The following is a 27,297-nucleotide window of genomic DNA, read 5'->3' as shown; positions in this document are numbered from 1 at the left end:
GGGAGGATGGGTGATGGGCCCGTGAAATTCAGCGGACTGTCTCCTCCTTATCCCATCCTCTCATGGAGCGTGCCGTCACACCGAGCCCCTCCTGGAACACTTCTCTCCCTGGCATACCTACGTTTCCAGCCTCACTGCACTCCAATATCTCTAACGTGACGCCGCCGCCCGTTGCAGGCCTTAAAGGTGGGGTGGATGTGAACCAGTACTTGGCCCTTTGTGCTATGCTCATCATGGATGTGCTGGCGGTGGTGGGGAACTTGGCCGTGATGATTGTCATCACCAAAACGCCACAACTGCGCAAGTTTGCCTTTGTGTTCCACCTCTGTCTGGTAGACCTGCTGGCAGCGTTGGTGTTGATGCCTCTGGGGATGCTGTCAGACCGAATCCTGGCTGACGAGGCATTGTGCCGGAGCTACCTCTGTTTGAGTGTGTGTCTAGTGAGCGCTGCCATCCTCACCATATGTGCCATCAACGTGGAACGCTACTACTACATCGTCCACCCCATGCGTCACGAGGTGAAGATGACCGTGGCGGTGGTGGTGATGGTGCTAGTGGGAATCTGGATTAAAGCCGTTGTCATGTCAGTGCTGCCTCTCCTGGGATGGCTGCTCCAGGGGAACCAGGGTCTGGGGACGACTCCTTCGGCCGCCATTCACGCTCAGAGACACTGCTCCCTCCAATGGACGGGTGGCCGAACCACGCGGCTGCTTTTCATGGTCTTCTTTACATTTATCTATTTTCTGTGCCCCATGCTGATCATTCTGGTGGTCTACTGCCACATGTTCAAGATGGCCCGGGTGGCGACCATGCAGCACGGCCGCCTTCCCACTTGGATGGACACGCCGCGACAGAGGTCCGAGTCCATCAGCAGTCGCTCCACCATGGCAGCCAGCCTCGGGGGGACCCGCGCTACCCCTCAGAGGACCTTTAGCGGGGGCAAGGCTGCAGTGGTATTGGTGGCGGTGGGAGGTCAGTTCCTCTGCTGCTGGCTGCCATACTTCTCCTTCCATCTCTACTCTGCAGTGGTGTCTACCTCTCCCACCTCGCCGGCCCAGCTGGAGGACGTGGTCACATGGATTGGCTATTTCTGCTTCACCTCCAACCCCTTCTTCTATGGCTGCCTGAACCGGCAGATTCGCGAGGAGCTGGGCCGCTACCTTGCTTGCTTCTTCAAGCGGGCTGGGCCTGGCGAAGGGGAGCATCTGCCCAGCCGCGAGGCCTCTATTGAGGAGAACTTTATGCAGTTCCTTCAGGGCACTGGATGCAATCTGGAGCCCTGCGACTTTTACAGCAGAGCCAGCCCGGAGGAGCCAGAGACTGAGGGCCTTCAGGAATCAGCTGTTCAGCAGAACATGCCAGCTGACTTCCACATCCCAGGGCAGATCCTTGAGGAAACCTCAGAGTTCATACAGCGGCAACAGCTGAACAATGAGCTCCATGTATCAGAGAACTGCTGCAAAACTGTACCAGAGCTGTAGCTGCCTCTCATGTAGCTACTGTCTATTTTGCCATCTTTAGTTCAAGGAATATAATTCATTTCATTCATATTTTCTAAATGGTATTGAATGAATTAAGCTCAAAATCCAGTGAACTGCAACACATGATGTCTTCTTTGAAGAATTTTTTAGCTTTCAAGCTCCCAAAAGTTGTGACGTTGCATCATTACATGTTTCACGAGCCATAGTGTCATGCTGTCTCTGTGTGATGTTAGCAGATGGACGCTAAACTGTTGTTGTGCTACTCACGGATCAGTGGGAAGGCAAACACCACAGAAACATAAAGAATTATAAAGAAATGCTGGAACTCGGAGAGAGCTAAACCTCAGGGGGATCAATAGTTTTCAGAGCCATTAAAGGAAATGTTTTAAAATGAAGATAGAAAAGCGCTGAGATAAATGTTTTTAGTTTTGATACACTCCTTAAAATATAAAGTCTGTCAATCCTCTTCACAAGGTGGGTTCTCGATAAGACATGAGAATATATAACACATAATTAAAAAAGAATAATACTGTACTACCATCTACATTTTCCTCCTGTTGAATCTCTTCCTTTGTTCATTACATTCAACCAGAGGGCAACATGTTCCCTCATCTTTGTGTTGGAAGACTTTAAAAAGCCCATTGACAATCAAATCAAACTAATCAGTAATACATCAGGCTCTCTTTGACAAAACAAATGTTTTAACAATCATTTTTAGCCATACAAATCATTCTCCAGCCCCTCTATTAAGGCACTGAGTGTTATTGTGTGAAACTGTCTGTGGGCAGAAAATCGAGAAAAATGGTAAATAGGAAAATGAGTAGTAGGTCAAAGTAAAGGTTGTCAGATGGTGTAGCTGTCGTTGCCAGTTTTTAAAATGAAGAGTAAAGGATCTGTTTCCATCCAAGTGTAATCATTCCTCCTGCACGTCTCCTCATACCACCAAGGAATGAACGCAAAATGTAGTTGTTTGTTTCCCCCTAAATTGGCTCTGAACATTCACAGGAAAAGGATGATTTCACAGCTGGGGCTGCTAATGGTATTTATAATAAACAGGGTGACTTGCCAGTGTATTTTTAGCCATCTTCCAGGAACATCATTTCATGTTTATCTGTTCTTAGTCTTGTGATTATCACCTCCTCACCAAACCCATCTCACATGGATAAGACTCGTGATTTTGCCCGTTTCCAATCAAAGAAAAACATTGTGACTGGCTTCATTTTTACGGGCGTGATGGGGTTATGGGTTTTGGCTTTGTTAAAACTCCGGCTACAGCACATTAAAACTGTCAGTTTATTGAGTTAAGGCCTGATGAGGATAGATACCGAAACCGCGACCAGTCCCCATTCCCCGGAGATGTCTGTGCTGTTTACAGGTAAACAGAAGAGCAGTGTGAGTGCTCTTGTGTTTGTGCTTTAAACAAACAGGCTTGTTTTGGCTACACACAGCACACAGGTGAGACGATGCTTACACATGGCAAGCTTTGCCTTTGGCCTCATGTAGCGACAAAAGGAAGACACTGGTGATACTTTCTCTGATCTCAGATGGATTACAAACAGTTTGCACAAGTCACACGAGCAGTGACAAACGTTCCAAAGAAAATTACAAGGCACAAATCTCTTAACACTTTCTCTCGTCTCTTTTTTATACTTGCTCTTTCTTGCTGCCTTCATCTATTTTGGACTGCCTGGTACCAGAATGATCACAAGACACAGGACACAAGACGTACAGGGAAGGGTTGGATTTTGCTGGGAGTCAGAGCAAAAAAATTGTCCCTTGGTCAGAGGGGGAGATGTAGTGCTTTGGATTGTCTTGCAATGTGACTTTATTAGTTGGTGAGTTAACAGTGAGCGAAAGACGAAAACACTGCCGCAAACCTCAATGTTATACAACATGTATACATTTTTAATTGAGCTTTATAGAATAATACAACTCTGAAACACATTATTATCCAAATGACTAAAATACTATTTATGAAGCAAGATGACATAAAACCACCTTGATTGGTTACACCAGCGACAGGAGCAGGGGTCTAATCCTTTTAGATCGTCTGAGATCTTCCTCTTTATGGAACAATGTTGTAATATATTCAGTGATGTTTCACACAAACCTTTTTTTTCCTCAGTCCTCTTATGTGGAGTGTGCATCAATTTCACCATTCAATCAGCTGGATTTCTGTTACCGTAGCAGCAAAATTGCCCTGACCAATCAGATTAAACACTTTAAGCTCTATTTCTGCTACCATCTGTTGATCACAAGGAGAAATAAGCTGCTCTGAAGGTGAATGGCAGACAATATTCCCCAGCTTCAGGAATATTCATGGACGTTGTTTTGTTCGTTAATAAATTATCAATATAGCCTAGTCAATATGTTCATTTTCCTGTCTTTTTTTTTTTTTTTTTTTTTTTTGTACATGAGCTGAAAAGACTGTTTGGATTGTTCATCATAAGTGTATGTTTTTCTCCCTTGTTAAGATTTCCTTATGTGTTTGTTACCCCTCAGTTGAAATTATTAAAGGAACAGCAGGAAGATTACTTAGACTGTTGTGGTTGTTGTCATAGTTACCAGACATTTTCAGAACAATAACCGCATCCATCACACGATCAATCCCATCAATGATCTTTTTCTCCCCTGTACGGGAGATTATTAGGGGGAGTGAAAAAACAAAAGGATAGAAAGAAGTTTTTTGTGTCATTATGTAAATTGAAATGTTGAGATTAACATTAAAATACAATATTGACAGATTGGAACCTCCGGAATCAATTACTCATACGGTAAGCTAAATTTGGAGATTTGGGTTTACTTTATTGATCCCCAATCGGGGAACTTGTCACCATGGTCTGTGCAATGTAGAACATACAGTAGGTACAACACAGGAATACAGTACCAACATAAAACAAGAATGGTCACAGGGGGAGTATGGTCCACTACCATAGTAAAAATAGAAGGGGAAAAGGGAATGAATAACAATATAACAATATTATGATGTGCAAATGAGCAATGTGCAAAAATCTAATCAGTAGTCCTGATTAAAAAGCCATTTAAACATTACAATTTTTATTGAAACACAAACTTCTTTGCTCGTCATAATTGGGAGACAACGGGCTACAACCAAATGTTTACCAAAACTAGACGTCCTCTAAGCTTGACTAATAATACATTGCTCTCTATGTGCATCGGGCTTTAAGACGAACGCACAGGGGCCATCTTAAACCTCATGTAAGTGCAATTCCGGGGCAAAAATATACCTTCGCTCTAATACATAGAAGTGCAGTTTCTAGTCAAGTTACAGTAAGGGGATGTCTGGTTTAAAGGTGCTGCAGGGAACTTTTAAATATTTCTGAAACAGTCTAATTTTTCCTCTGATGATCATAAATAACATGTTAAAGCAAACGAGACCATCAGTGCAAAGAATGCTATTTTTATGTAGTTTTTCTTAAGGCCTTTGTCATGGGTCCCTCACCCTCACCCACTACCGCTTTTGTCCAAAGGGGACGCTAGAATTAACAAAAGCTGAAAATTCCTCAAAGCATCTTTAAGTAAAAATGAGCTTGTACGCAATGTCTGCCTTACGACAATAGCAAAGATGCATCTTTTCTGTTTTAATAACGTTTGTTTATGAGATATTGATCCCGAAAGTTCGAAACCGTCAACATCTTTCCAACTTTACCACAGTCTTGAACTGTTGTTTGTATGTATGGTAATCAAGACATTTTGACTGTATTCACAAAATAGTATTTCCAGTTCATTCTTGACATTTCGACTTTTTTCTCAGTGCATTATGAAGAAATGTTCCTCCTGTGTGTGTGTGTGTGTGTGTGTGTGTGTGTGTGTGTGTGTGTGTGTGTGTGTGTGTGTGTGTGTGTGTGTGTGTGTGTCTGTGTGTGTGTGTGTGTGTCTGTGTCTGTGTCTGTGTCTGTGTCTGTGTCTGTGTCTGTGTGTTTTTGTATGGTGCCAGCAGGGGGTTCTGTGTCACAGAGGTGATATGAAGTACTAAGACCAGGATGAAAAAAGAGTGACATTTGAGGGAAGGCAAGATGATGCTGAAGCCTGTCAGTGGGGAGAGGTTGTGAACCACACTGTAATAATATGGATAACCCATTCCCACGCCAACTTACATTAATGTAATTAACACTGCATCTCATGATACATACGCTGAATGACCAAAACATTGGCATTCCCTTTCTATTTCAATGATTGCACTGATAAGGTGAGTAAAAACAATTATGGCTTAATGATTACAATTGGTAAATATCTTACATTTAGTGATGAAAAAGCGGAATATCTATATTTTTTAAAGCATACAGTTGAGGCAATGACAGGAATTTTAGATTATTATTTATCCTTGGATTGTACAAACGAATACCTGAAATATGCCCTTAATCTTTCGTATATTGATCATTTCTAGGTTATAATGCACGTCTCCATGAGGTCAAATTTTAGTTTTTGCATTGTATATTGATGTGTTTTACACCAGAGAAATCCAAACAGAGATGTCAGCATCAAGCGAGCAGCATCCGAGTTTCATCTGCTATGTTCCTGATTATCCTCATGGCTTTCATGTTGAGCCGTGGAGGGCGCCTCCTGCTGCACAGGGAAACAGTTCAAACAGCCTGACCTTTGTGGCGGGCTACAACACGCCCAGTGAAAATGCTCAAGGACAGAAACATAGGGCCACTGGGTGCACAGCACAGTTACCCAGGGGATGAGTTGGTCACAGTGCTGGGATCATTTTAAGACCAAAACACAGGAAAACGTGTGACATTGTGCATTGTCTCCAGTGAAAAGCCTCCCTCACTATATCCGAGATGAACTCAACAACATGAATTTACTTACTTCCAGATCCTGACTTCTCTGAAATCAGCTGTTTCCTAAGAGGGGTTTGTTAGTGAGGAGGACCTGGCAAAAGGGGCAAAGATGGAGATTAATGTTATGTTTAAAAACATACTGTATAGTGGTTCCCATCGGTATGTCTGCACTATTTGATTAGTATTTTAATGAATGAGCTAATCACAATAAGCAATGCAACTTTCCTGGTCTCTGATTTCTAAATCTACACATCAAATATTCATTTTTATCTTTATTGCTTAATTTACCCTCAGGCCTATGAAGGGTTGATACACTGTTATTGTTGTAATTGTTTATTAATGGTTAATAGAGCATTTATCAATGCTTTATACTGTAAAACAATTCAACAACAACCAATTTATGGTTCTGTTTTCTTAAAAAAAAAGTTTTACATACATTTTGACAATCCATTTAAAAAAATATCCAACTAATTTGTTATGAATCGAATTAATCAATTTATAAATGCTTTATAAAAACTCCGTTATATTCTCATAGTTGTATTAACTTTGGCTGTAAATGTCGTGCATCATCAACCAGAAAGATACCTTTGTACACTGAAAAGTGTACAATAGTAGGCCTATGTAAACTTTACTCACAGGTGTAGAATTTGCACAGATGTTGAAGGAGGATAAAGACAAATCATGTTGTAAAAACGCACCTAAATTAACCTCAACATCGAGAGAGACAACGACATATAATTTCTTGATCTGACAAAAGGCTACTGTTCATTCAGAGTGGGACATCACTGTTGTTGTAGATCTGTTGTTCATCTTTTTTCTTAAAATTGAAATGAGTCCTGTTGACTAGAGACGTGTGTTGTGGCTTCATCTGTCGTATGAATTAGGAATCACATGCAGGTTGAAAAGCTTTATCAAACTCACACTTGCAGTTTAGCTGTGTGTCCACCGGGGGAGCTCTCACACCGCACAAAACTCCTTCTGTAGCCTACTCTGCTGACTGGAAGTGAATGTGGATTTCAGAGAAAGATCGCACATCTGGACTTCTTCTAAACTGCATACCTCAGTTCACGAGGGTGTTATTAGGAATATAAGGATATGCCCGACTTTGATCTTTTTTTGACGCAGAAGCAGGATTCACATTCCTGGTAGCCTACTTTGGAATCGACTACATTTCCCATCCGCCCCGTGGGGCGCATCAATTTTCCTTTTTCAGTGCCGTTTTCTTGGTTTGCAGCTGGATCAGCTGGATGAACGCGCGACTGCGCAGCAGCTACGGAAATGTGCTGATTTTCATTGCGAATTTTTCTTTAAAAACAGTGAATTATGTGCCTGATTTTTCCTACACGTTTCTACATAAAGTGTTTTTATTTCTTCTTCTTTCATTTTTTATGATCTTTCGAGAGAGAAACTACGATTCATTTGGAAAAAAGATCTTAAACATAAACTTGGGGAATCCTACCCATAGCCTAGCCTATAGTCACCTGGACAGACAGGAGTGTTGTGGACTGAAGCTGTGTGTGCGAACTCAGCATCAGACTGTGGGTTCAGTTGGACAGACGAGCCTCCAGTGCCAACGCCTTTTCACCTCTCTCCGCTTCTCTTCGGCTGGGAAACTTCAGCTCACACCGCCCCGAGGGCTGTTGGACGGGTTTTTTCCCCTTTCAACCCATGAGCTGCTGAAGCTTCAATCTAACGTTAAACGAGTTGTTTGAGAGTGAATCATGGGCTGCACTATCAGCGCCGAGGACAAAGCTGCATTCGAGAGGAGTAAAATGATTGATAAGAACCTGCGGGACGACAGAGACAAATCAAACAGAGAAGTGAAACTGCTTCTGCTCGGTATGAACAACGCTATTGGTGTATTTTGAATGCATGACATCAGTTAAATTATCATCAATCTTTGGGTACTATTTTTCTCATGCAGTCTTTAGCTTCATCTAACTCTCGAACATTCCTCCTCATGTGCAGCTGTGGCTCTTCCTGTCTCTGACAGAACTTGTAGAAGTAAACCAGATGTTGGTGGTTTGGTGGTGACAGGGCATCTGCCTGGCCTCTGCTGCCTCGGAGCTTTTCTTTTTATTTATTTTTTTAATCAGTTATGAGTCGTTGACAGGTAGGGAGCGTGGGTTCAGAGGAAACTATTTGTGTTGACACTCGTAACAAAGCACGTTATAACTCCTGTAGGCCTGTTCTACCTCAGTCTCTACGAACAGAACTTTTATAGCAGCAAGGAAATACATTTCTTGGGTAAGATTTTGTTCCCACAATGCATCACAGGCTCAATGTGAGGAGGGAGTATCAACATCATGTCATAGCATGCCCTGATCTTTAGGGTTTCATTTGAGCATGATAAGTCCTATTAAACCAGATCATTTACTTTCTGGAGTAGCTGATTGTCAATTGTTTCATATAATAGATTATTCGTCTGACCAACAGTTGGAAACTCACAAATATTTAGTTTACCTCCAGTAAAGAAAATTGCACTGTTATGATGATAATCATTATTTTTAGTTTAGATCTGCTCTGTCACGTTTAGTTAAATACATTTTGGATTTGATGGTCAGATACAGCATTGTTCTGACTCACTCAACAAGACTTCAGGTGCACGATGTTGGTGACATGCATGTTTAGTGTTATGTTCTCTCAGTGCTCTCTCGCGCCTCTAAAGACCACTGGCTGTACGTTTACTATACTGCCTGCTGGTATGTATTAGCTGACTGACATAGGGTGTGGACTGCAGAGACGTTCCAGGGGGATTAAACACCCCCAGTTCAGCAGCGCTCAACATTTTTACGCTCTGTGCCCTCTAGCAGTCTAGCAGGAGCTTCTCTGAGTGTAATTGTCTAGTGTAACTCCATAACTCCAACTCCATATCCAAATTTTTAGCTGCAAATACATTTTGTATATCAGCTAGACCAGTGGTTCCCAGTGGTTTTAGTTTCAAATGAAGCAATGTCAACTTTCGCAGGTGAAGGCCTTCGTAGGATTTCACAAGGAAAACAAATATTGGAAACTAAATAAAAGACTCAAATATTATTTATTATTAACCTTTATTTAGACAGCGAGTCCAATTAAACTGTGCACGCTCCCGTACCACTAGATTAAGTCCACAAGTCTTTTCTCACAAGGACAGGCTAAATCATTTTTTAAACCTAATGTATTTTTGGGGGTCCTTTGGGCTTGAACAATTAAATAGTAACTTATCACCCAGTTGTGTGCTAAACCTGGAACAAATGGGATAATAAGGTTGAAATTAAGATACAAATGGTCCAAACAGCTTTTGCAGCAGCAGCTATGTGTTGTCTCTAAAATGTTTGAATAAGTGATTCTAATGATGCAATGTTGTAGGCCAATGTTGCAATGCTCTTGACCCCTGGGTTGAGATGTTTCTTGAAATGTTACGCAATTCATGTCAAAAGAATGATATGATGAAGAAAAGATGATACTGCTACTAAACTCCTTTTTAAATAGAAGACTGACCAGGGCCTTTCAGTGTCTGGATTCCACACTTTGTTTTCAGTTCCTCTGTAATGTGATCTCATGTAATCTGATTAGAAATGGCCTGAAACATGTCATGGAGTAAATGAGTGTAGCAAGTATTCCATTAAATGGATGATTCTGAGAACAAATGCAGCTATTAATTTATAAATTGAAATGAAGTGTTCGCTGCATTCGCTCCGACCGCATGACTTCCTGAAGGCATTGCGACATTACGTTCTGATGGCATCTGAAGCACGGTGGGCGGTGTCACAATAAGTTACACAATCTGCATTGCTAGTGAAAAATCTCTCTTTGACTGGATTCATGTTTGTTTCCTTATTGGGGTACACTTTACAATAAGGTTACATTAATTAACTGTCAGTTAATGCTAAGTTAATGCTATTAATGGATAGTTAATTCATGGTTAAGGCATATTAAGCATTAAGTAAGTGTTAATGCTTAGTTATTATTGGTTAGTTAATGCTTCCTTAACTAATGCTTACTTAAGCATAAACTAAGCATAACAGTTAGTGCTTAGTTAATGTATATTAAGCCTTAATTAAGCATTAACTAATACTTAATTAATGTACCCTTTTGTTTTCTTGATCACATCCCCGATAATGGCATTATTCCAGTCAGCGGAACAAAACCAAGCCAGTAAATACTCCCAGTCCCTTCTATATCAGAGTCACTTGTACTCTTGACTTTTAGGCAACATTTGTCTTTTTTTTTTTTACCATTTTGTTGATATGTAACAGCCTGATTGCGTCATTTTGTTGTGTGCAAGACCAACTATTTTAGGTAGTCGAGCCTTGAGTGTAATGGCAGAAGTAAACCTGAAATATATTTCACATGAGGTCACATATATGTGGTTGTTGGATCAGTTTGGCAAGAGCATTGACCAATACCACCAGTCAGAAAACAGATCTGTGAGAATTAGCTTCAGGCTGATGGGTGTTACAATGCAGGCTCAAATCTCATTGTATGGAAACATTCATTTTTCAAGTTCTGACCACAGAGTTGAGGGGGGAGCGGTTTTTCCAGGCAGTGCCCTCCACTCCCTGTCTGTGCTGGAATGAGAGAGTTATAGCGGAAAAACAAAGAGCAGTTCGGCTGCCGTTCTTTGTGCAAAGCCACAAAGCTGGATAGCCAACTTCGACTGCAAATGGGTCTCCTGTTTGACCACAAGCAGTGATTCGTAAAAAATCTGCAGTTGAGATTCTTGTTAAATGAAGCATGGTTCACAGTCCGACTCCTGCATGGGTTTGGACGACTCTGTGAATGCCTGTGTGAAGTTGGTTTGTGAATTGGCAGGAAGCCATACTTGATATTCAGCCAAAATAATGCATTGTATGAGAGAATTGGTGAATGACAGAACTAAGGAACAGGGATCAACCCAATTTGTCCTCTCTGCTCCCTGTCTGTGTGAGCGAGTGTAAAATCTCCCTTTGCCACTGACAGCTTAACCAAAGAATTAATTGATGGGATTCTTGTTGGCCGGCCATCTGAACATACTCTACTGTAAGCCTCATTGACAAAATTAATTTGCTCAGGATAGCTAACTGGCAGTGGGAAAGTGTCTTATCACCTTTTAGGGGAACACCATTATTAAGACAATCTACCTCCTTATTTAAATATGGTCATACTTCAAGACTTCATGTGCACAGTACGCACGTTTTCATGCCTCTTTAATTAAACTACAGCTTTGAAAAGTTGCTGACATCACTGTGAGCCGGCGGGGGGCACAGGGGCATATCACTGGCTCGCCACCACACAAACCTGGGTTCAGATCCTGGCATTGACTTGCGTCATGCATTGTGACTGTCAATCTACGTTAGGGCTATATTAGGCACGGCTGATCAATAAAAATCTTGGCAGTACTGCATGTTGTCCGTTGAGAACCTGGACTCATTTCTGCTGTGTTGGGGTCAGAGAGCAAGTTGGTGTTTGTTTTCTGTGGGCCTTTAGATTACTGACAGACCCTTTAAATCATGCGTGGTGTTTTCATGCCCCCTCTGCTCTCAAACACCCAGAACAGCATGATATCTGGGATTGTCTCTCCAGTGGAAAAACATTGGCTCTGCCAGAAGCGTGACAACTGTTTCCTGTTTGGATGATTGTTTAAAAAATACTGTAAATGTGCCCCATGTGAAATCATTTCGCTGCTCATCATTATTACTATGCCCTCGGTTGTATTCGAGGCTTTGTGAGGCTTTGACATCAATTGTCACAGATTTACACTTTCGTGAAAGCTCCTGCTTCCTAAAGAGGTGTTCATCGCACTACTCACCATTTCCCATGATCCTCTGTGGGCTTAAATTCTGGCTGTGCTGTGCACATTTTAGGGGACGCGATTAGTATCTAATCCCTCCACATGACGCTGGTGTCTTTATTCTTCATTTAGCAATGACAGATAGCTTTGTGTCTAAAGGCAGAATGATGCACTCATACACACAAACTGCTGACTGGTGCATCACAAAATTCATATCTGCTGCATGCAAAGGACAACTTGGTCTCCTTCAAGCCCCACTTAAATATCCACTACTGAAATCCATCACAGGGGTGTTTTTTAGAGGGGATGTTCTGAAGCACAAACAGTGCATACTGTAAACTGTGTGATTAAATGAGGTCAGATTAGGTTCAGCCTTTATGAAAAGCTGGGTTGATCCGTTGCTCATGTGAGAAGCATCTGAAACTGAGATTTTATGTGATGTTTTTTTGTGTTTTTTTTGGCTGCCATCATTCCTGGAATAAATACCTTTAATAACAATGTTTACTCTTTTTTCAGGTGCTGGGGAATCTGGGAAAAGCACAATAGTAAAGCAGATGAAGTAAGTCACAGTCCCTTTACACTGCACAATAAATCACACTATTACAATCCTTGAAAAACGTTGACGCTATTTTTGTGTTATGTTGAGGAAAGACAGCCGCCCTCCGTCACTCCCATTTTTCAGATGCAGCCTAGTTATTTGAGGTTAATGGTCTGGTGAGAGCTGTGATCACAAACAGGGCTCATCTTTGTGGAAGTGCTGTTGAAGCAGAGCGGGAGCCTCATTTCACTCCACTCAGGCAGAGGAGGAAGCACCCTTTTGCGTAGCGTGATAAACAATGGCCCCAGAGGCCAGTCGTAGCCTGGCAGCACCTGAATAGACTCCCCCAGTTCCCACATTAGGCATGCTGCATGCTCTCTGGAGCTCAAATTCCACCACTAATGACAACATTCCATGATTTTCTTTCATATCTGTATTTTGTCCCACATTTGTTAAAGCCATTGTTCATACATTTTTAAACATTTATGTGAGCTCCAAAAGCCTGATTGGATTTTGTTTCTGCTCTAGAATCATTCACGAGGACGGCTACTCAGAAGAAGAGTGCAAGCAGTACAAAGTGGTGGTGTACAGCAACACCATCCAGTCCATCATGGCCATCATCAGGGCTATGGGCCGGTTAAAGATAGATTTTGGTGATTCTGTGCGGGCTGTAAGTTACCTTCATTCAATCGGCATTAAAATGTCTCTTACATGGAGCCATTTCGTCTTTCATGATGTGAATCACAACTGTAGCAAGTTTACAATGACAACAATTTTTTTTCCTTGTTACCAGGACGATGCCCGCCAGCTGTTTGCCTTGGCGAGCTCGGCGGAGGAAGGGGTGATGTCAGCGGAGCTGACCGATGTGATTTTGAAGCTGTGGAAAGATCCCGGAGTTCAGGCATGCTTCGATCGATCAAGAGAGTATCAGCTCAACGACTCGGCTGCATAGTGAGGACTTTACATATTCTACAGACTACTCATCGAGTACCAACTGCCTATTCAATCAGTCATTTTACAGATGACAGTAGGGGGGTCCAGCTTCTCTGTTGAGAGGATTGGCATTGCATTGAGCGTTTGAAAATTATAGTTGCCTTTTAATTACTTTCATCAATTTTATAGACCAAACAATTGATTTATTAACCAAGAAAACTATCTGCAGATTTATCGATATTGGAAATAATCTTTCAATTGTAGCCTTATCTGATTCCAGATTGATTAGCTTAAAATTACTCAAGTGTTCCTTTTAAAAATCCTCCGTTTACTAACACTTTCTGAGAAATTCGGTGGAAGTGAAACTGCCTTGTGGGCTTACAGTGAAGTTTAAAATTGCGTCATCCATCTTCAACGTTCTACTCTTAAATTGACATCAGGCATTTCTCGTAATCTTGTTTTTTTCTCACCACAAGATGTGGGACAACTGAGAGTAGCCTTCCTCCTTCAAGTTTGCAACGTTTCCACTGGAACAAAAAAGGGAGGCAAGATACGTCTTGTTCTTCACAGTCTTGTGACAGCTTGTTGTACATATGATTGCATTCCTGAAAAAGGAGAAACACCAAGGGGGAAAGGGACGATTGCAAAACCTTTTTGTACGGTTAACAGCTGTTGAGATATAACTTCACTTGACAAAATAATTCCAGTTTATTATGATAATTTATCGTGATAGTAAACCACTGCAAACAACTGTTTGATAAAGTTTGGTTAAAAATGCAAACAAAGCAGTTTGAACTAGATATAGTCTCTGTGTTACCAATGTGACGTGGAAAAGGCCTGAGGTTTACTCATTCTGCGGCACTTATAACACACTCGCCCGAAAATAAATTAGCTCAGTGTGAAGGACACGTCTTTGTTTTGAAAACAGCCGAGCTTTCATGACTCTCTCTGCACTTTGTTCACACTACGAGACGAGAGGAACCTGTGCAGTTAGTCTGTTTTTACTCAACCCACCAGGAGCCAGTGTTTATCATGCACCATAATATGAGCCCATATTTAGTATCGTTCCACAGATTCCCCGGATGTCTGCGGAGCAGGTCTTTCACTTCACTACACATCATTGTCCCAAAAATACATATTCATACTTTAACTTATGTTGTTTTTCTTTTGATAAACTATCATTCTTTAAAGCCCCACGGTCAACCATACTTTACCATCTGGTGTTAAAAGAAAGAAAGAGAAACATAGCATCTGTTTTTAAGAAGCATGTATTTGGAGCTGCCTGTATTGCAGATTCTGCATTCCACTGTACATTTGAATTGAACTGGTCACTGTGATGTGTGCATAGGCTCTGGGATCATGTTCTTATACCTTTGTTTTGTGTCTCTCAGCTACCTGAATGACTTGGAAAGGATCTGTGAGCCAAACTATGTCCCGACTCAGCAGGATGTGCTGCGTACACGTGTAAAGACCACCGGCATTGTGGAAACTCACTTCACCTTCAAAGATCTCTACTTCAAGTAAGTATTTATTTGCTCATAAAGGGATGTGGAACTTCTTCAGCTTTACAAACAGTCAGGGTGTGAGCCGGTTTACAGTATTGGACATTGATTCTGCTTGCTATTATCTGGTTATGATTATTATGTAAGAGCTGGTGGTCATTACAGTCATGAAGAAAATAATGGAAACACTTATCTTAGTTTCTAAACTTTCTTTATACTGAATACTACATCCGTAAGTAATTATCCAGCATTTATATGTCATCTTCCTTCATCATTCTGTGATGCAGCTGCATTTTTGGCCAAAGATGCTTGTTTGGAATTCTCTCAGTGGGCTCATGTTGCTTTGAGAAACTGCATATTGGAGTGCTGATTTCTAAATCTCTTTCATAACCGCTGATTGACATTCAGCCTAATATGACCCACATTTTCAGCTGGAAATGTAATTACATCGCCTCAGTATTACATTATTTTGTTGTGCTCTTGTACCTATAAATATTAGTGAAGCAATAACTGTAATAGCTTCCAAGGCCTGCCTTACCCACTCCGAATCTGTAAATGTGTAATCACTGAATTTGTGTTGAAGCACACAACGAGCTTTCATTGCATTTCTGTCAGTTTAACTCAGTATAGATTCACACTGCCTCCGAGGAGCCTCATGCATGTGTGTGTGTGTGTGTGTGTGTGTGTGTGTGTGCATGTGTGTGTATGTGTGTGCGTGTGTGTGTGTGTGTGTTTGTGTGTGTGCGTGAGTGTGTGTATGTGTTTGTGACGCGCCAAAGTGTTTGTGTGTGTGGGTGTGTGTGTGTTTGTGCTCCTTGCCCTAGATATGCCATGATTTTTTTAAATGACATTTGAATTCAAATGAGCAAATTCACGTTGCATTCATTCATGCACCTTGCCTGTGTGCTTGTCTCCAGGATGTTTGATGTCGGAGGTCAGCGGTCGGAGAGGAAGAAGTGGATCCATTGTTTCGAAGGAGTCACGAGTATCATTTTCTGCGTAGCGCTCAGTGACTACGACCTGGTCTTGGCTGAGGATGAGGAGATGGTAAGCAATGGATGCACTGTGTTTTAAGTTCCCTGTGTTAGGGGATTAACGTTGATACTGGATTTTATGTCTTATATTGAAAGGACGAAGGCCTTTTCCCAAGCAGACATCTTGACTTGTCCCTGAAATTCAGCCTCTAGAGCTTGTAGTGCTGGCAAAGACTGATTCATACCTCCATCCTATTATGATTTAGTCACTGCAAGTCGTGGAAAATACTTTTTTATTAGTCCATAGTGTTTTTGTCGTGGTTGGTGCACGTGTTTTTTCAGTCACTTGACAAACAGAGCCTTTGGTCCAGCTCGACATAAGCAGCATGCAGATCAGTTTCTTGAGTGCAGCTCCAAGTCCCTGAAAGCATAGCCGCTAAATGGAATTCAATTTGTATTAATTGTATCATTTAAACCTTTGCTTACAAAAAATAAAGAATAATAATAAAATAAAGAAATGGGTCCATATCGGCTGTCTCCTCAGAACCGGATGCATGAGAGCATGAAGCTTTTTGACTCCATCTGCAACAACAAGTGGTTCACGCTCACCTCCATCATCCTCTTCCTCAACAAGAAGGATTTGTTTGAGGAGAAGATCGGCAGGAGTCCCCTCACCATCTGCTACCCAGAATACTCTGGTGAGAGGAAAACCAGTGAATCAGCACTTTCGCACTTTCTTGAAGTTTTAATGTGATATAGGCACATCGTTTGGACTTGCTCCTTGAGTAGAGGAAATATTTATCAATCCATCTGCTGTATCTGAGCACTGACTTCCTGTAAATGCGTGTTCATGCTCTCAGTTTATTTGACCTAAACCCTGGAAGATAATTGGGTTCAGTTACTGTAGAGAAATATTTTTTTGAGGGTTCTGTGTATATTAGATAAGCTTTGAGAATAAAAAGTCTCTTCATTATATGCATGCTTGACCTACCAACATTATTAGATAAAGGCTCTGTGTTTTACTGTTCAGCGGTTTAATCACATGTGAAATACATCGCCGTACAGAAAGAAGGTTTATAACCAAATACTTGTTCTCCACAGCAACCCAACATATCTAAATAATTCATGTAGCTGGTCAGTTGTATTAACCCAGGCTGTTCAGATGTCCTTAATGGATTTTTATAGTGATCTATTTATAGAATAGTAACACAAATGTTTGTGTCACGGTTAAACATTTAGTTTTGAACCCTTTAGTGTGTTTAACCTACATTATTAAAAAATAAGATAAGGTGATCTTTTTCCCAAATATCATAAGAGGTCATTCCATATGAACCTCTTTTATAAATGTCCTTTTTTCACCGTATAGGTGGGCACGCATACGAAGAGGCTGCAGCTTACATCCAGTGTCGGTTTGAGGATTTAAACAAACGAAAGGACACCAAGGAGATCTACACCCACTTCACGTGTGCCACAGACACCAAGAATGTGCAGTTTGTGTTCGATGCTGTCACCGACGTTATCATCAAGATCAACCTGAGGGAGATCGGGCTCTACTGAGGCTTCAGGCCCTGCAGGTCGGCACATTGACTTTCACCTGCACTGCAGTTCATGCAGAACGCTGAGGAGATGTGGCAACATGGCATTGTTGTCAAAGCCAACAGCTTACAATGTTAGACTGTTGCATGACCCTAGAGACAACAGTCATGTCACTTATGTGATTTTGCTCATGTGATAACAGTTAGATATAACTTAGATTTCCTCTTCTGCACATGTTGATGCTTATCAGTATTCAGATGAGAAATGCTAGGTGCTTTCATTGCATCCCGGATTAATGGTATTGACATATTCCCACATTTTTTCCTTAAAATAGGCTACTTGTGGTGGACTGAGCAGGTTGGCACTTTGTGTTAGCATTACAAAGTTAACCTATTTACTTGTAGTAAATTAGAAAACAATGTTAACATGGTAAAGTTTTCATGCAGTTTTCAACAGGCTTACTTTTATAGTCACCTTGTTAATTGTTATTCTTTTTTTGTTACTTACTAAAATTAGCAAATAGAGAGGCTGAAATATTGGTTTATCATTTCTGGTGTTTAAATGAAAAAAAAGGATGTATATCAAACGTATAGGCTATCATCTTACCAAGCAGCTGATTATTAATAGTTTGAATGACATTTTTAGGGGCATTGCATTCACAGTGCTGGTGGTATTATGAGTTCATTATTTCCTTTAGCTTTAATGATTCATTTCCTTTTGCCTTGTAGGTGTCCGGAGGTCATCAGGACCTGTTGGTGAGAGTGAGTCTTCTCTGCAGAGGACACATTGGAAAGTATAGGTGTTACTAAGGACTGAGCTAGTGGCCATGCTGGACACAGGACCATAATTCCACCATTTGGGGACTTGATACTATGATCACATTTGTCTTAAAAGAAGAAGGGAGGAAGGGATAAGCACGTGGGGAGACGTGTGAAATGATCACTGTGAGTTTGGTGCAGTTATGTCATATTTAAGTCCATTGCATCAGTCGGAGGCTGGTCATGCCTTTGACCAAATTAAAGTTTATCTGTCAGTCCAAACAGACTACATCTGTTCATCAAATATTGCATTTCACAGTTTCACGGCAGAACACCATTTTATTTGATCTTTATCTTTTTCTGTTGCATCTTCTCTTGGCTTCAGTCTGTATCACATCGCTTCTATTGAATATTGCATTTGTTGAATTTTATTTAGTTTTTGAGTTGCAGTTACAAAGGATTTCTCCTTTTTGGATGTGTGAATGCTATGACTTATGTACAGATAAGCGTTTTTGTGGGAACGTTTTGGATGTAAATAACATTTTGGGTCTGGGATAAGTTTGCAAGAGTCTAATGAGGTCAGTAGCAACACTGCTGTCTACTTAGTTATTTTAATTATTAGCTAGACAGCATTGTATCGAATAATATTTTTATACATGAGACACGTTACTGCAATTTGTGAAAGGGTTCTTTTTATGACTAATAATATTCACTCAGTGGAGGTCAAGGTAATTTTATAATCCCTTAGATATCAGTGAAAATATGTTAAAAAAAAATACATAAAAAATTGTGTGATACTTTGATAAAGCCAGTGACTGCATTTGTGTTCTTTGGCTGTAGCCATCACACATTGTGGATATATACTGTAGGGGAGCATAGTTTGGGTTAGATCAGTCAGAAGGTAGAAAACATTCCTGAAGATTAAGAAGTTTAATTTCTAGCCATTTTTACATTTCTGCAGTTGTATTGTTTGATTTCAACATCATTAAATGTTGGCACAAAGTTGTCTTCCCTTTTCTTCTATTTCAAAGTAGGCTTACAAAGGCCTTGTCTTACCCAAACCATGTAGGGAAGGAGGTCATGCAAATTTTCTTCTAAGAAACATTTGTATGCTTCAGCTGAGGGCTTCCAGCTGCAAAACTTTTTTGAGCTGCAGGTTATACGTTTGGTGTGCGATTGAGTTCACAGCTGCTATTTTTGTAGTTCATTGACAGTAATGAAGGAATATTGTTGCATCAAGTAATTGTTGCTTTTAGGGGGGGAGGGGCAATTTGTTGTCCAAACACTGATTACATTCAGTGGTGTCCTTGCTCGCTGTCAAATCTCATGAACCTGTCCCTGCACCATCTTAAAGTATATCTCAACTTGCAGATTAATTACCCCTTCCATTTGTTTTACTCTCTCGATAGGTTCACTGTTACAGTAATTAACTGCCCTACACCACGTCCCCCCTGATTAAGATTTTGACAGGGAATTTGTGTAAGCATCATTGTCCAAAACAGGTAACAGCCCTGCGGTCCTGTTTTTCAAACTTGATACAATGCAATGTACATTATCCAGTGATGGACAGTGTGATTCTGCAGCAAAGAAGCAGACACAGGTCAAGTTAATGCATCTTTATTTCATGCCTCTACATTTCATAAGAATGGACAAAATCAGTAGATTTTTATTCCCTTTTCATAATAAAGCAACAACCCCTCTAATTTTTCCCTCTTTCTCTTGTATACATCTGGATTGATTTATCTTTCAAAATATATTCAATACCTAATCTTATGTACATAGTTTCTTTACCATGTTTGACCTTCTGAAATGTTTTCATCACATTAAAATGTTTAGCGAATTGAATACATTAACACTATTTAGATAATATACATGTAAAATTTGGTTTGTAATCTGGACATACTGCAAGCACTGAGAATATCTGAGATATTTTGCTTGTTACAGTTAAAATATCAAGACCACAGAGACTACTGTACTCAAAAACAAAAACAAGGTTGCAATGTTGCTATTCAATATATTAATATCTTCCCCCGCATTTATTGTTTTATTTATATTACAGAGCTTGGTTTTAATAGTAAATATAACTCACAACACAGTAGTCCAAAGGAAGCAATGAGGATCGAATGAGCAACTATTTCAACTCCGTACCTTCAAACCAGCGACAAAATACTGTACTTTTAGAAAAACTAAAGAATCTTGTGTGTCCACAACAACAATATGGGGACTTGAAAGTTGTTTCAACCCAGCTGGACGTGCACTGTGTTACAGAGATGTACTGTTGGAGATGGTGATGCGCTAGGAGCAGTCAGGGACCGGGACGTGGCATGGAAACGATGGCATGAACACAACAAACTGAGGGTCCTCTGAGCTCCACCAGTACATTTTCCAATTAATGCCAATATGCGGAGGGTTAAGGTAGGAAAGGAAGTTCTGCAAAATAGAGAAAAATTTAAATCATACAAAGTCAAACATGTTGAAATCAACTTTTATCATGTATGAACGTTTGCTACCCTCTTTAAAGGTGAACATTTTGCTACATTCAGGGCTCCAGGGCTGCATAATATGCAGGTTTTGGGGTTCAGTGTATTTCTGTAAATTAAAATACAGCTTGTTCTGATTTGAGAACAACTCATTTTAATCACAGATCTCATGGATTGCTTCTCATTATCTTCCCTATCTTTTGAATCCCGTAAGGGCCTAAATAGTCTGTGTGGTTTTATGTTTTTGTGAGCTGATGTTATAGTCAAAAGTTGTTGCTCGGCAACACAGAGGGGCTAGATATAATTAGCTGAGGGTTAAATTGAAGTGCCATGGGGTCTGCCTCATCTGGACCCTATTACTCTGTATCAACAAAGTCCCCAGGAGTGATGTGATGTAATCACAGCGCACCTCTTCACTGTGGAGCTGCTTAGAAAAGACCGCAATCTTTAAGGTTTTCTTTGATAATGATGTCCGTCACGGCACCGAACACAATCTCGACGTTCTTTGTGTCTGTAGCACAGGTCAAGTGGCAGTAGATTTCTTTCACGCCCTTCTTCATGTTCAGTTCCATGAACTGTAACTTGATGTAGTTGCTGGCGTCTTCGTATGAGTTGGAGCCTAAAGGAGAGCAAGGGTGGGAGTGGATTTATAAGAAAGGTCATGACATTTTTTCAATAAAAATAAAGAAAGTAGCCTACTCCTTACATTGATCCCTCTGCATGCATGTGCGATGTATTTGTAAGCTTACATCATATATGTTTAATATGGTCACTTGCATCAGATCACTTAATGGAGAGAAAGAGGCTGAGGCTCCCACTGTCTTTGGTTTTAATATGCACAGTCTGCAGCAGGTAAAGCATGTGAGCCATTAATAAAGCAGCATCAGCTGGTCTTACCATCATAATCTGGGAAGCAGATACTCAGATGGACTTTCTTGATCTTCTCCTCAAAGAGATCCTTCTTGTTGAGGAAAAGCACGATGGAGGTCAGTGCAAAGAATCTGTGGTTGCAGATACTGTTGAATAGATGGAGGGACTCGTGCATGCGGTTCTGAAGGTGGTCACAGAGGAAAGAGGGTGAGTAAAGAGGTTCAGGTGTCTTGCCTTGAGCTTTATGATCAGCTAGTGGAGTCTATACTCACCACTTCATCGTCCTCTACCAGCACCATGTCGTATGCACTGAGAGCTCCGCAGAAGATAATGCAGGTCACACCCTCGAAACAATGGATCCACTTCTTTCTCTCTGACCTCTGGCCGCCGACATCAAACATCCTGTACATTGCACAGAAAGCCACAACAAAGTTTGTAAGTCAGCATCTCACGTGCTGTAAGGTTTAGTCAGGTTGTGCTGAAGTTCAGGGCCCCTTACCTGAAGTGCAACTCTTTGCAGCCGAACTGTTCTTCAATGATACCAGTTGTTTTGACTCGAGATCGCAGCACATCCTGCTCAGAGGGGAGGAATTCTGGCTTGCTGATTCTGTCCATTTCACTGAGGTAGCTGATGATGATGGCATAAAGAGAACAGCAATCAAGCCTCAGGTATAATATTGTCTTTATTTTTAAAGACCAAGCCAACAGCCTCTTTAGCTTTACATGTAACCCCACTGCTGCATCAATCCCTGTGCTGTACTCACTAGCCAGCAGAGTCGTTCAGTTGGAACTCAGCAGCTCTGTCAAAGGCGGCCTGCACTCCAGTGTCAGCCCAGAGCTTCATGATGACCGCGGACAGCTCAGAAGGCATTGTGCCTTCTTCAATGGAGTCTGACAAGTTCTGCAGCTTCTGCGCATCCTCCTGTGGTTTTGGTGCACAAAGAACAAAGATCCATCAACACCGTGTAGTACAAGAACTATTTACAGTCGTATCTTATGTCAGTGAAAATGAACTCTACACGCTAATCATGTCTGGTTAGTGTCATATGAGACCTGTCCAGTGCCCGAGCCGAAACCAATGCCCAGCATCTCCATGCCTCTGATGATAGCCAGAGCAGACTGCAGGATGTTGCCATAGATGACTGCCCTGAACTCCAGTTGTTCCTCTTTTGTGTAACCACCTTGATGCAAAATCCTGTTTAGAGGGACAGATACAAGAGTGGTGAGGAGTGTTTAAGTTCAGGAATAAGTATATAGAAAGCTGTTACAAATGTTCTGGAAATATGTCAACCATCATTACAATAAAGTAGAGATACTAGGATATTGCAAGTATATGCTGTTTGTATTTCTGTTCATGTAAGAAGTCAAGTTCATGTTATAAAGGAACAGAATATTTACTGGAGCCGTGCTGACAGCACCACCCTGTGGTGTGTTTCTGAACTTAATCACCTCTTATTGCCAGAGTGCGACTAACGGCACAAAACAAGTGCTGACAAATCAAAGTAAGCGGATGTTTGCCCTATTGACCTTTTGTAAAAGGCTTACGTGCAAGTGAAACAGACTGAGTTGGGATGCTTTGGCCTTCTGGCTCTGTGCCTTGCCGAAGAGATTATGAAAACATGTTGCACTATGATTGCCTGCCTCTGACATGGTGTGGATGACTAACTAATTTGATCGCCTCTTTTTATACTTACTTCATTTGTTTTACGATGGTGCTTTTCCCTGACTCACCAGCGCCTAGAAGAGAATAAATAAAAAATTTAGCAACAACATATAACTGCTGTGTTTCTCTTTGACATGCCATCGAGTAGAAACACACTATAAACCATAAACAGCCACAAAATGTGCTTTGATGATGCAGTCTGACTAAAGGAGCAGACTGGACAAAATAGGGGAAAAAACTGTTAGTTTGACCAAAGGTTCTTTTAATCTGTTTGGATAGTTTCAGGATGATTTTCTAAAGATCTCAGATGTCTGCTGTCATCACAAGGCAACAAAATAAATAACCATTTTCTTTACAACTCAAAGGGCCTAAGAGTTATGCTACAACAACTCATCAGTGACACACATCTATTTGCATTAAAGTTCCTTTGTCTATTTCACAATGTAGATAGAACAGAAAGATGCACTGTTGCGTGCACAGTAGAGCAGGCAGAGCAAACTGGCTACTAATATGTCTGAAGCATGTAACAAACAGTCAATGATAAAGCCCTGAAGGGCGGTATAAACTGGCTAAAGGCTTTTCGCCAACAGGAACAACATAATGATGTCGTAACACAATAACAGAATTCTTTTTTTTTGTTGGTCTAACCGAGTAATTTAAGTTATCAAAATTGGTCTCAAGACACAATGTAATATGTTAATATCAGCAGACTTTTGTGTGGGCATCCAAACTTAGCAAATAACTATTAAACTCAATAACAGATGCAGTCCAGGCAGCAGGAGAAGTGATTTTCTGATTGAAATGTACTATGTGCATATTTTATTCACAAGTTGTAATACTTAACATAATGAGGACTGCGGATGTTTCGTTTGTACACTTTGTCTGTCACGATTGGATGTGTTGGCTAAAGAAAAGCTTGCAGGCGGATCAGGCTCCATGCAGCACTGTAAGCTAGCTCAGGCGAGAAGGAATTTATCACATCACAGAGAGACCAAAGCTGCCTGTCCTGCCCTCAGTGGAGCCAAATTAAGCTCCAACAACAGACTTACTGCTGAGCATTTAAAGACATCAAGCCTTCACTCATGTGGCCTCAGTCATCAAACCCTCTCAGGGAGAAGCTACTGGTTTCCCCCTTCTAGCAGTCATTAGTAAGTCAATGACAAGATTGTATTGTTAATTTGTGATGAGGTAGTTAAGGTGACACTGGAGGGTATCGAGGTTGATTTTCAACAGCTGTGATAAGTTAGTGAAGAGTGTATTAACCTCGTTTCATTCTTTCACCTTATGCTCATTAGCGTATGTGACTTCGGGCTTGCATTAAATCTGGGATTTAAAAGGAGCTGCATAAACATATCTATCCTGCTGATGACCCACCATACAGTATGTTTGTATAGATAGTTAAGGGCTTTGAGACTAAGTATGGAGCTGGGAAGTTCAAGAAAAAAAAGCCAACCCATGAAAAAACTGAATTTGAATCATTGTAATTGTGCAATTGTTTTTTTAGAACCAGCATTTTTCTTTTTAGAGAAACTTAAAGGGCTCACAGTTGCAGGGTAACAGTGGAAGTTCCATGTAACTCACTAAATGTAGGCTTCTTGAGAAATCTTCATTGTGGAATTGCTAAAGCAACATTTATGTAGCCTAAATATTGAAATAGTTCCCAAGTGTATTACAACATGTTAAACTTCAACATTTATTTCACTGGTTTGCACACTTAAGTACATGAACCACTAAAATAAGCCTCAAACATGTTTAATTTGAAGAAAATCCTGCAGTTTGAGCCCTTGGATGTCCATCAGAGCCCACAAGGTGGCACACTTCTTTATCCTTACTGGTCTTATAGTTTGATCTTTGATTCTATACTGCTGGAAAAGCCACTCCTCTGTTAATCTAATGGAAGTAAATATTGGGACTCTGAATATTGTTTTAGACAGGTTATTCACAGGTTACACTTTTGAAGAAAAAGTGTGTAGTGAGAGATAAAATTCAACAATTGCATTGTCTTTGCAACATTTTATAGTCATTCTTTTTCAATTTGGTGGCAATAACATTATTTCTATAATTGTTGTATTTATTAGGTCAGAAATCCAACTCTTGTTGAATCATGATTGTATCTTTTTTTTGGGTTAACAACATCTCCTATGACAAATTTTGGTGCAAACGGACAATAAAGTGTTATCTTATCCTAGACTTTCATCATTATGCATTTCTGGTCTTTCGAAGCTGCAAATGTAACAGTCGTAACGTTTGTGTTAATAAAACACATTTTATACCTTATGTGCGAGTGAGGGATCAACAAAGACCTCACCAAGTGGATCTGCACTAAACCGGTTAGCTAATCGGCTTGACATATCACTGCTGTGCTGGGACTCATTTAGACCAAAGGCCATGATTATTCTAAGCACCAGTGTCCTTCTGTCAGAATCGAAAAGTCATTCATCAATTTCAAATGCAGGGCAAGAAAATATTTGAGCAACTACTCAAATATTTAAAAATGTTTTTCCAATGCTAAAAAATATAAAATCTGTAACTAATGTTTAGTTACCTTGTAAGAAAACAAAATTCTTACAAGGTGTTTTTCTTTCTTTCCTTCTTTTTTAGCTTTATCTCAGATCCCGATGCTTAACCTGCAGACTTATCTTTTTCCTTCTTTTTTAGCTTTATCTCAGATCCCGGTGCTTAACCTGCAGACTTATCTTTCTTATCTCTCTCTCTTCTGTCCCCACTTCACACTGGCTAATTCCCCCTCAGTTTTTTGCATAAGCCTACACAAGTCCCTTCATCTGTCCAATAAACTAATGCAGGGTTTGATCCATTTAAAAAAAGCATCTGCCCGGCCTGTAAATCCTCTGAGCAAACCATATCTTCCATCAAACTAAGCAGGAAACAGATGTCTCGTAAACACCCCTGCTGGAGAATAAGCAGAATAATAAACAAGTCAATAAACTCAGAGGGAAACATTCATTATGAAGGTATGAAGACCGGGTTATGAATTCCATGATCTGTTACATAAGCTAGCTCTCATCCTGAAACCTGGAACCAATTGTTTACCCTTCAGGGTTCAATGAAAGCTCACTAAAACAATTGCCCAAAACTGAATCATATATTTTTGTTACTTTGCATTATCCATCAATCAATAAAACCTGGTGGCTGACTTCTGTTCTCCTATGCAGACCTGAACATCCACAGAACGGTTTTAATCAGAGCTGGATAGTTAAAAGTAAGAGTGTGTAAAGTAATCATTTAAAGTTTAAAACCATCTGAGCGCGTTGCATCACATCCAGCCTGGGACAACAACAAAAAAGTAACACTAGTGCGACAAGACTATCGATGAGTCCACTCACCAAGCAGTAATAGCTTGACTGTTTTAGACTCCTTGTCAGCATCTGCAGCGAGTTGTTTTTCCAGCTCCTTGGATTTTTGGTCCTCGGCGCTTGCTCCCGCACCCATGCTTTCTTCCTCCAACGCCTCAAGATCCTCAAGATAAGAAATTTTGACGGTTGTCTGTGAGCTGCTGCAGAGAACTGGGTGCAACACTAATCGTGCTGAAAGGCGATTTCCTAGCGGAAGGGGATTGAGAGGGAGGTGCTTGAGCCTTCTTGGCCTGCCTGGATTCTCTCGATTAGATGATCAGTTGAGACTCTCTCAAGGTTCAACTCAATTCAGAAGCTCTGTCCTGCAGAGGTTCACCCTTTAATTCCCTTTGCTTAAACCCTTACTTAGGAGGTGCCTCTTCCTGATTGGCCAGTCAATCCAATTAGCCTAATCAGGGCAATGTTGAATGATGGGAAGAAAATGAGAAAATAAAACACACACACTTGGGCTCAGTGGCAGTCACTGATATCATTAACTGGAATGAATTGACATTGCAAAATGTGTGTTGTCTTTGATGTGTGTGTGTGTGTGTGTGTGTGTGTGTGTGTGTGTGTGTGTGTGTGTGTGTGTTTGTGTTTGTGTTGGTGTTTATGCTGAGGAAATCTGAAATTAGGAATACAACAAAGA

The 27,297-nt window shown here is 40.7% G+C and overlaps 3 protein-coding genes across 4 annotated transcripts; 2 read left to right on the top strand and 1 right to left on the bottom strand.

Annotated features, from left to right (window-relative positions):
* Window positions 1-6: 6 nt before the first annotated feature.
* gpr61 (G protein-coupled receptor 61) lies at window positions 7-1,504 on the top strand (the record flags this gene model as incomplete). The annotated part of the gene is given in 2 exon segments (XM_080031847.1): window positions 7-51; window positions 54-1,504. Coding segments are annotated over 2 exon segments (1,473 nt in total). The 3' UTR covers window positions 1,482-1,504.
* A 5,847-nt stretch (window positions 1,505-7,351) lies between these two features.
* Window positions 7,352-19,418, top strand: gnai3 (guanine nucleotide binding protein (G protein), alpha inhibiting activity polypeptide 3). Of its 2 annotated transcripts, XM_080030365.1 has the most exons (9): window positions 7,368-8,128; window positions 12,558-12,600; window positions 13,108-13,249; window positions 13,373-13,530; window positions 14,904-15,032; window positions 15,932-16,061; window positions 16,533-16,686; window positions 17,355-17,562; window positions 18,253-19,350. In XM_080030365.1, the coding sequence occupies exons 1-8, from the start codon at window positions 8,011-8,013 to the stop codon at window positions 17,543-17,545; spliced, it is 1,065 nt and encodes a 354-aa protein (XP_079886491.1). In that variant the 5' UTR covers window positions 7,368-8,010; the 3' UTR covers window positions 17,546-17,562; window positions 18,253-19,350. The 2 variants fall into 2 exon arrangements, with proteins under 2 accessions (XP_079886490.1, XP_079886491.1); XM_080030364.1 differs by having other exon boundaries at window positions 7,352-8,128; window positions 13,108-13,530; window positions 18,253-19,418.
* A 754-nt stretch (window positions 19,419-20,172) lies between these two features.
* Window positions 20,173-26,795, bottom strand: gnat2 (guanine nucleotide binding protein (G protein), alpha transducing activity polypeptide 2). The gene is made up of 9 exons (XM_080030366.1): window positions 26,640-26,795; window positions 23,327-23,369; window positions 22,686-22,827; window positions 22,397-22,554; window positions 22,132-22,260; window positions 21,905-22,034; window positions 21,660-21,813; window positions 21,172-21,381; window positions 20,173-20,712 (listed from the first exon to the last, which is right to left on the bottom strand). The coding sequence occupies exons 1-8, from the start codon at window positions 26,743-26,745 to the stop codon at window positions 21,191-21,193; spliced, it is 1,053 nt and encodes a 350-aa protein (XP_079886492.1). The 5' UTR covers window positions 26,746-26,795; the 3' UTR covers window positions 20,173-20,712; window positions 21,172-21,190.
* Between the last annotated feature and the right edge of the window lie 502 nt (window positions 26,796-27,297).

Source organism: Ammodytes marinus (assembly GCF_949987685.1).
Source record: "Ammodytes marinus genome assembly, chromosome: 7".
Taxonomy (NCBI): Eukaryota; Metazoa; Chordata; class Actinopteri; order Uranoscopiformes; family Ammodytidae; genus Ammodytes; species Ammodytes marinus.
The sequence above is the reverse complement of the archived record's forward strand: the minus strand, read 5'-3'. Positions and strand labels throughout refer to the sequence as shown.

Bases quoted from the DNA above. Each gene is read 5' to 3' on its own strand.
- gnai3 (XM_080030364.1), top strand. From the start codon at position 8,011: ATGGGCTGCACTATCAGCGCCGAGGACAAAGCTGCATTCGAGAGGAGT. The intron at 8,129-12,557 runs GTATGAACAACG...CTCTTTTTTCAG, and splicing joins AGTGAAACTGCTTCTGCTCG to GTGCTGGGGAATCTGGGAAA. The intron at 13,531-14,903 runs GTGAGGACTTTA...TGTGTCTCTCAG, and splicing joins CTCAACGACTCGGCTGCATA to CTACCTGAATGACTTGGAAA.
- gnat2 (XM_080030366.1), bottom strand. From the start codon at position 26,745: ATGGGTGCGGGAGCAAGCGCCGAGGACCAAAAATCCAAGGAGCTGGAA. The intron at 21,814-21,904 runs GTGAGTATAGAC...GACCACCTTCAG, and splicing joins TGGTAGAGGACGATGAAGTG to AACCGCATGCACGAGTCCCT. The intron at 21,382-21,659 runs GTAAGACCAGCT...GCTCTCCTTTAG, and splicing joins CTGCTTCCCAGATTATGATG to GCTCCAACTCATACGAAGAC.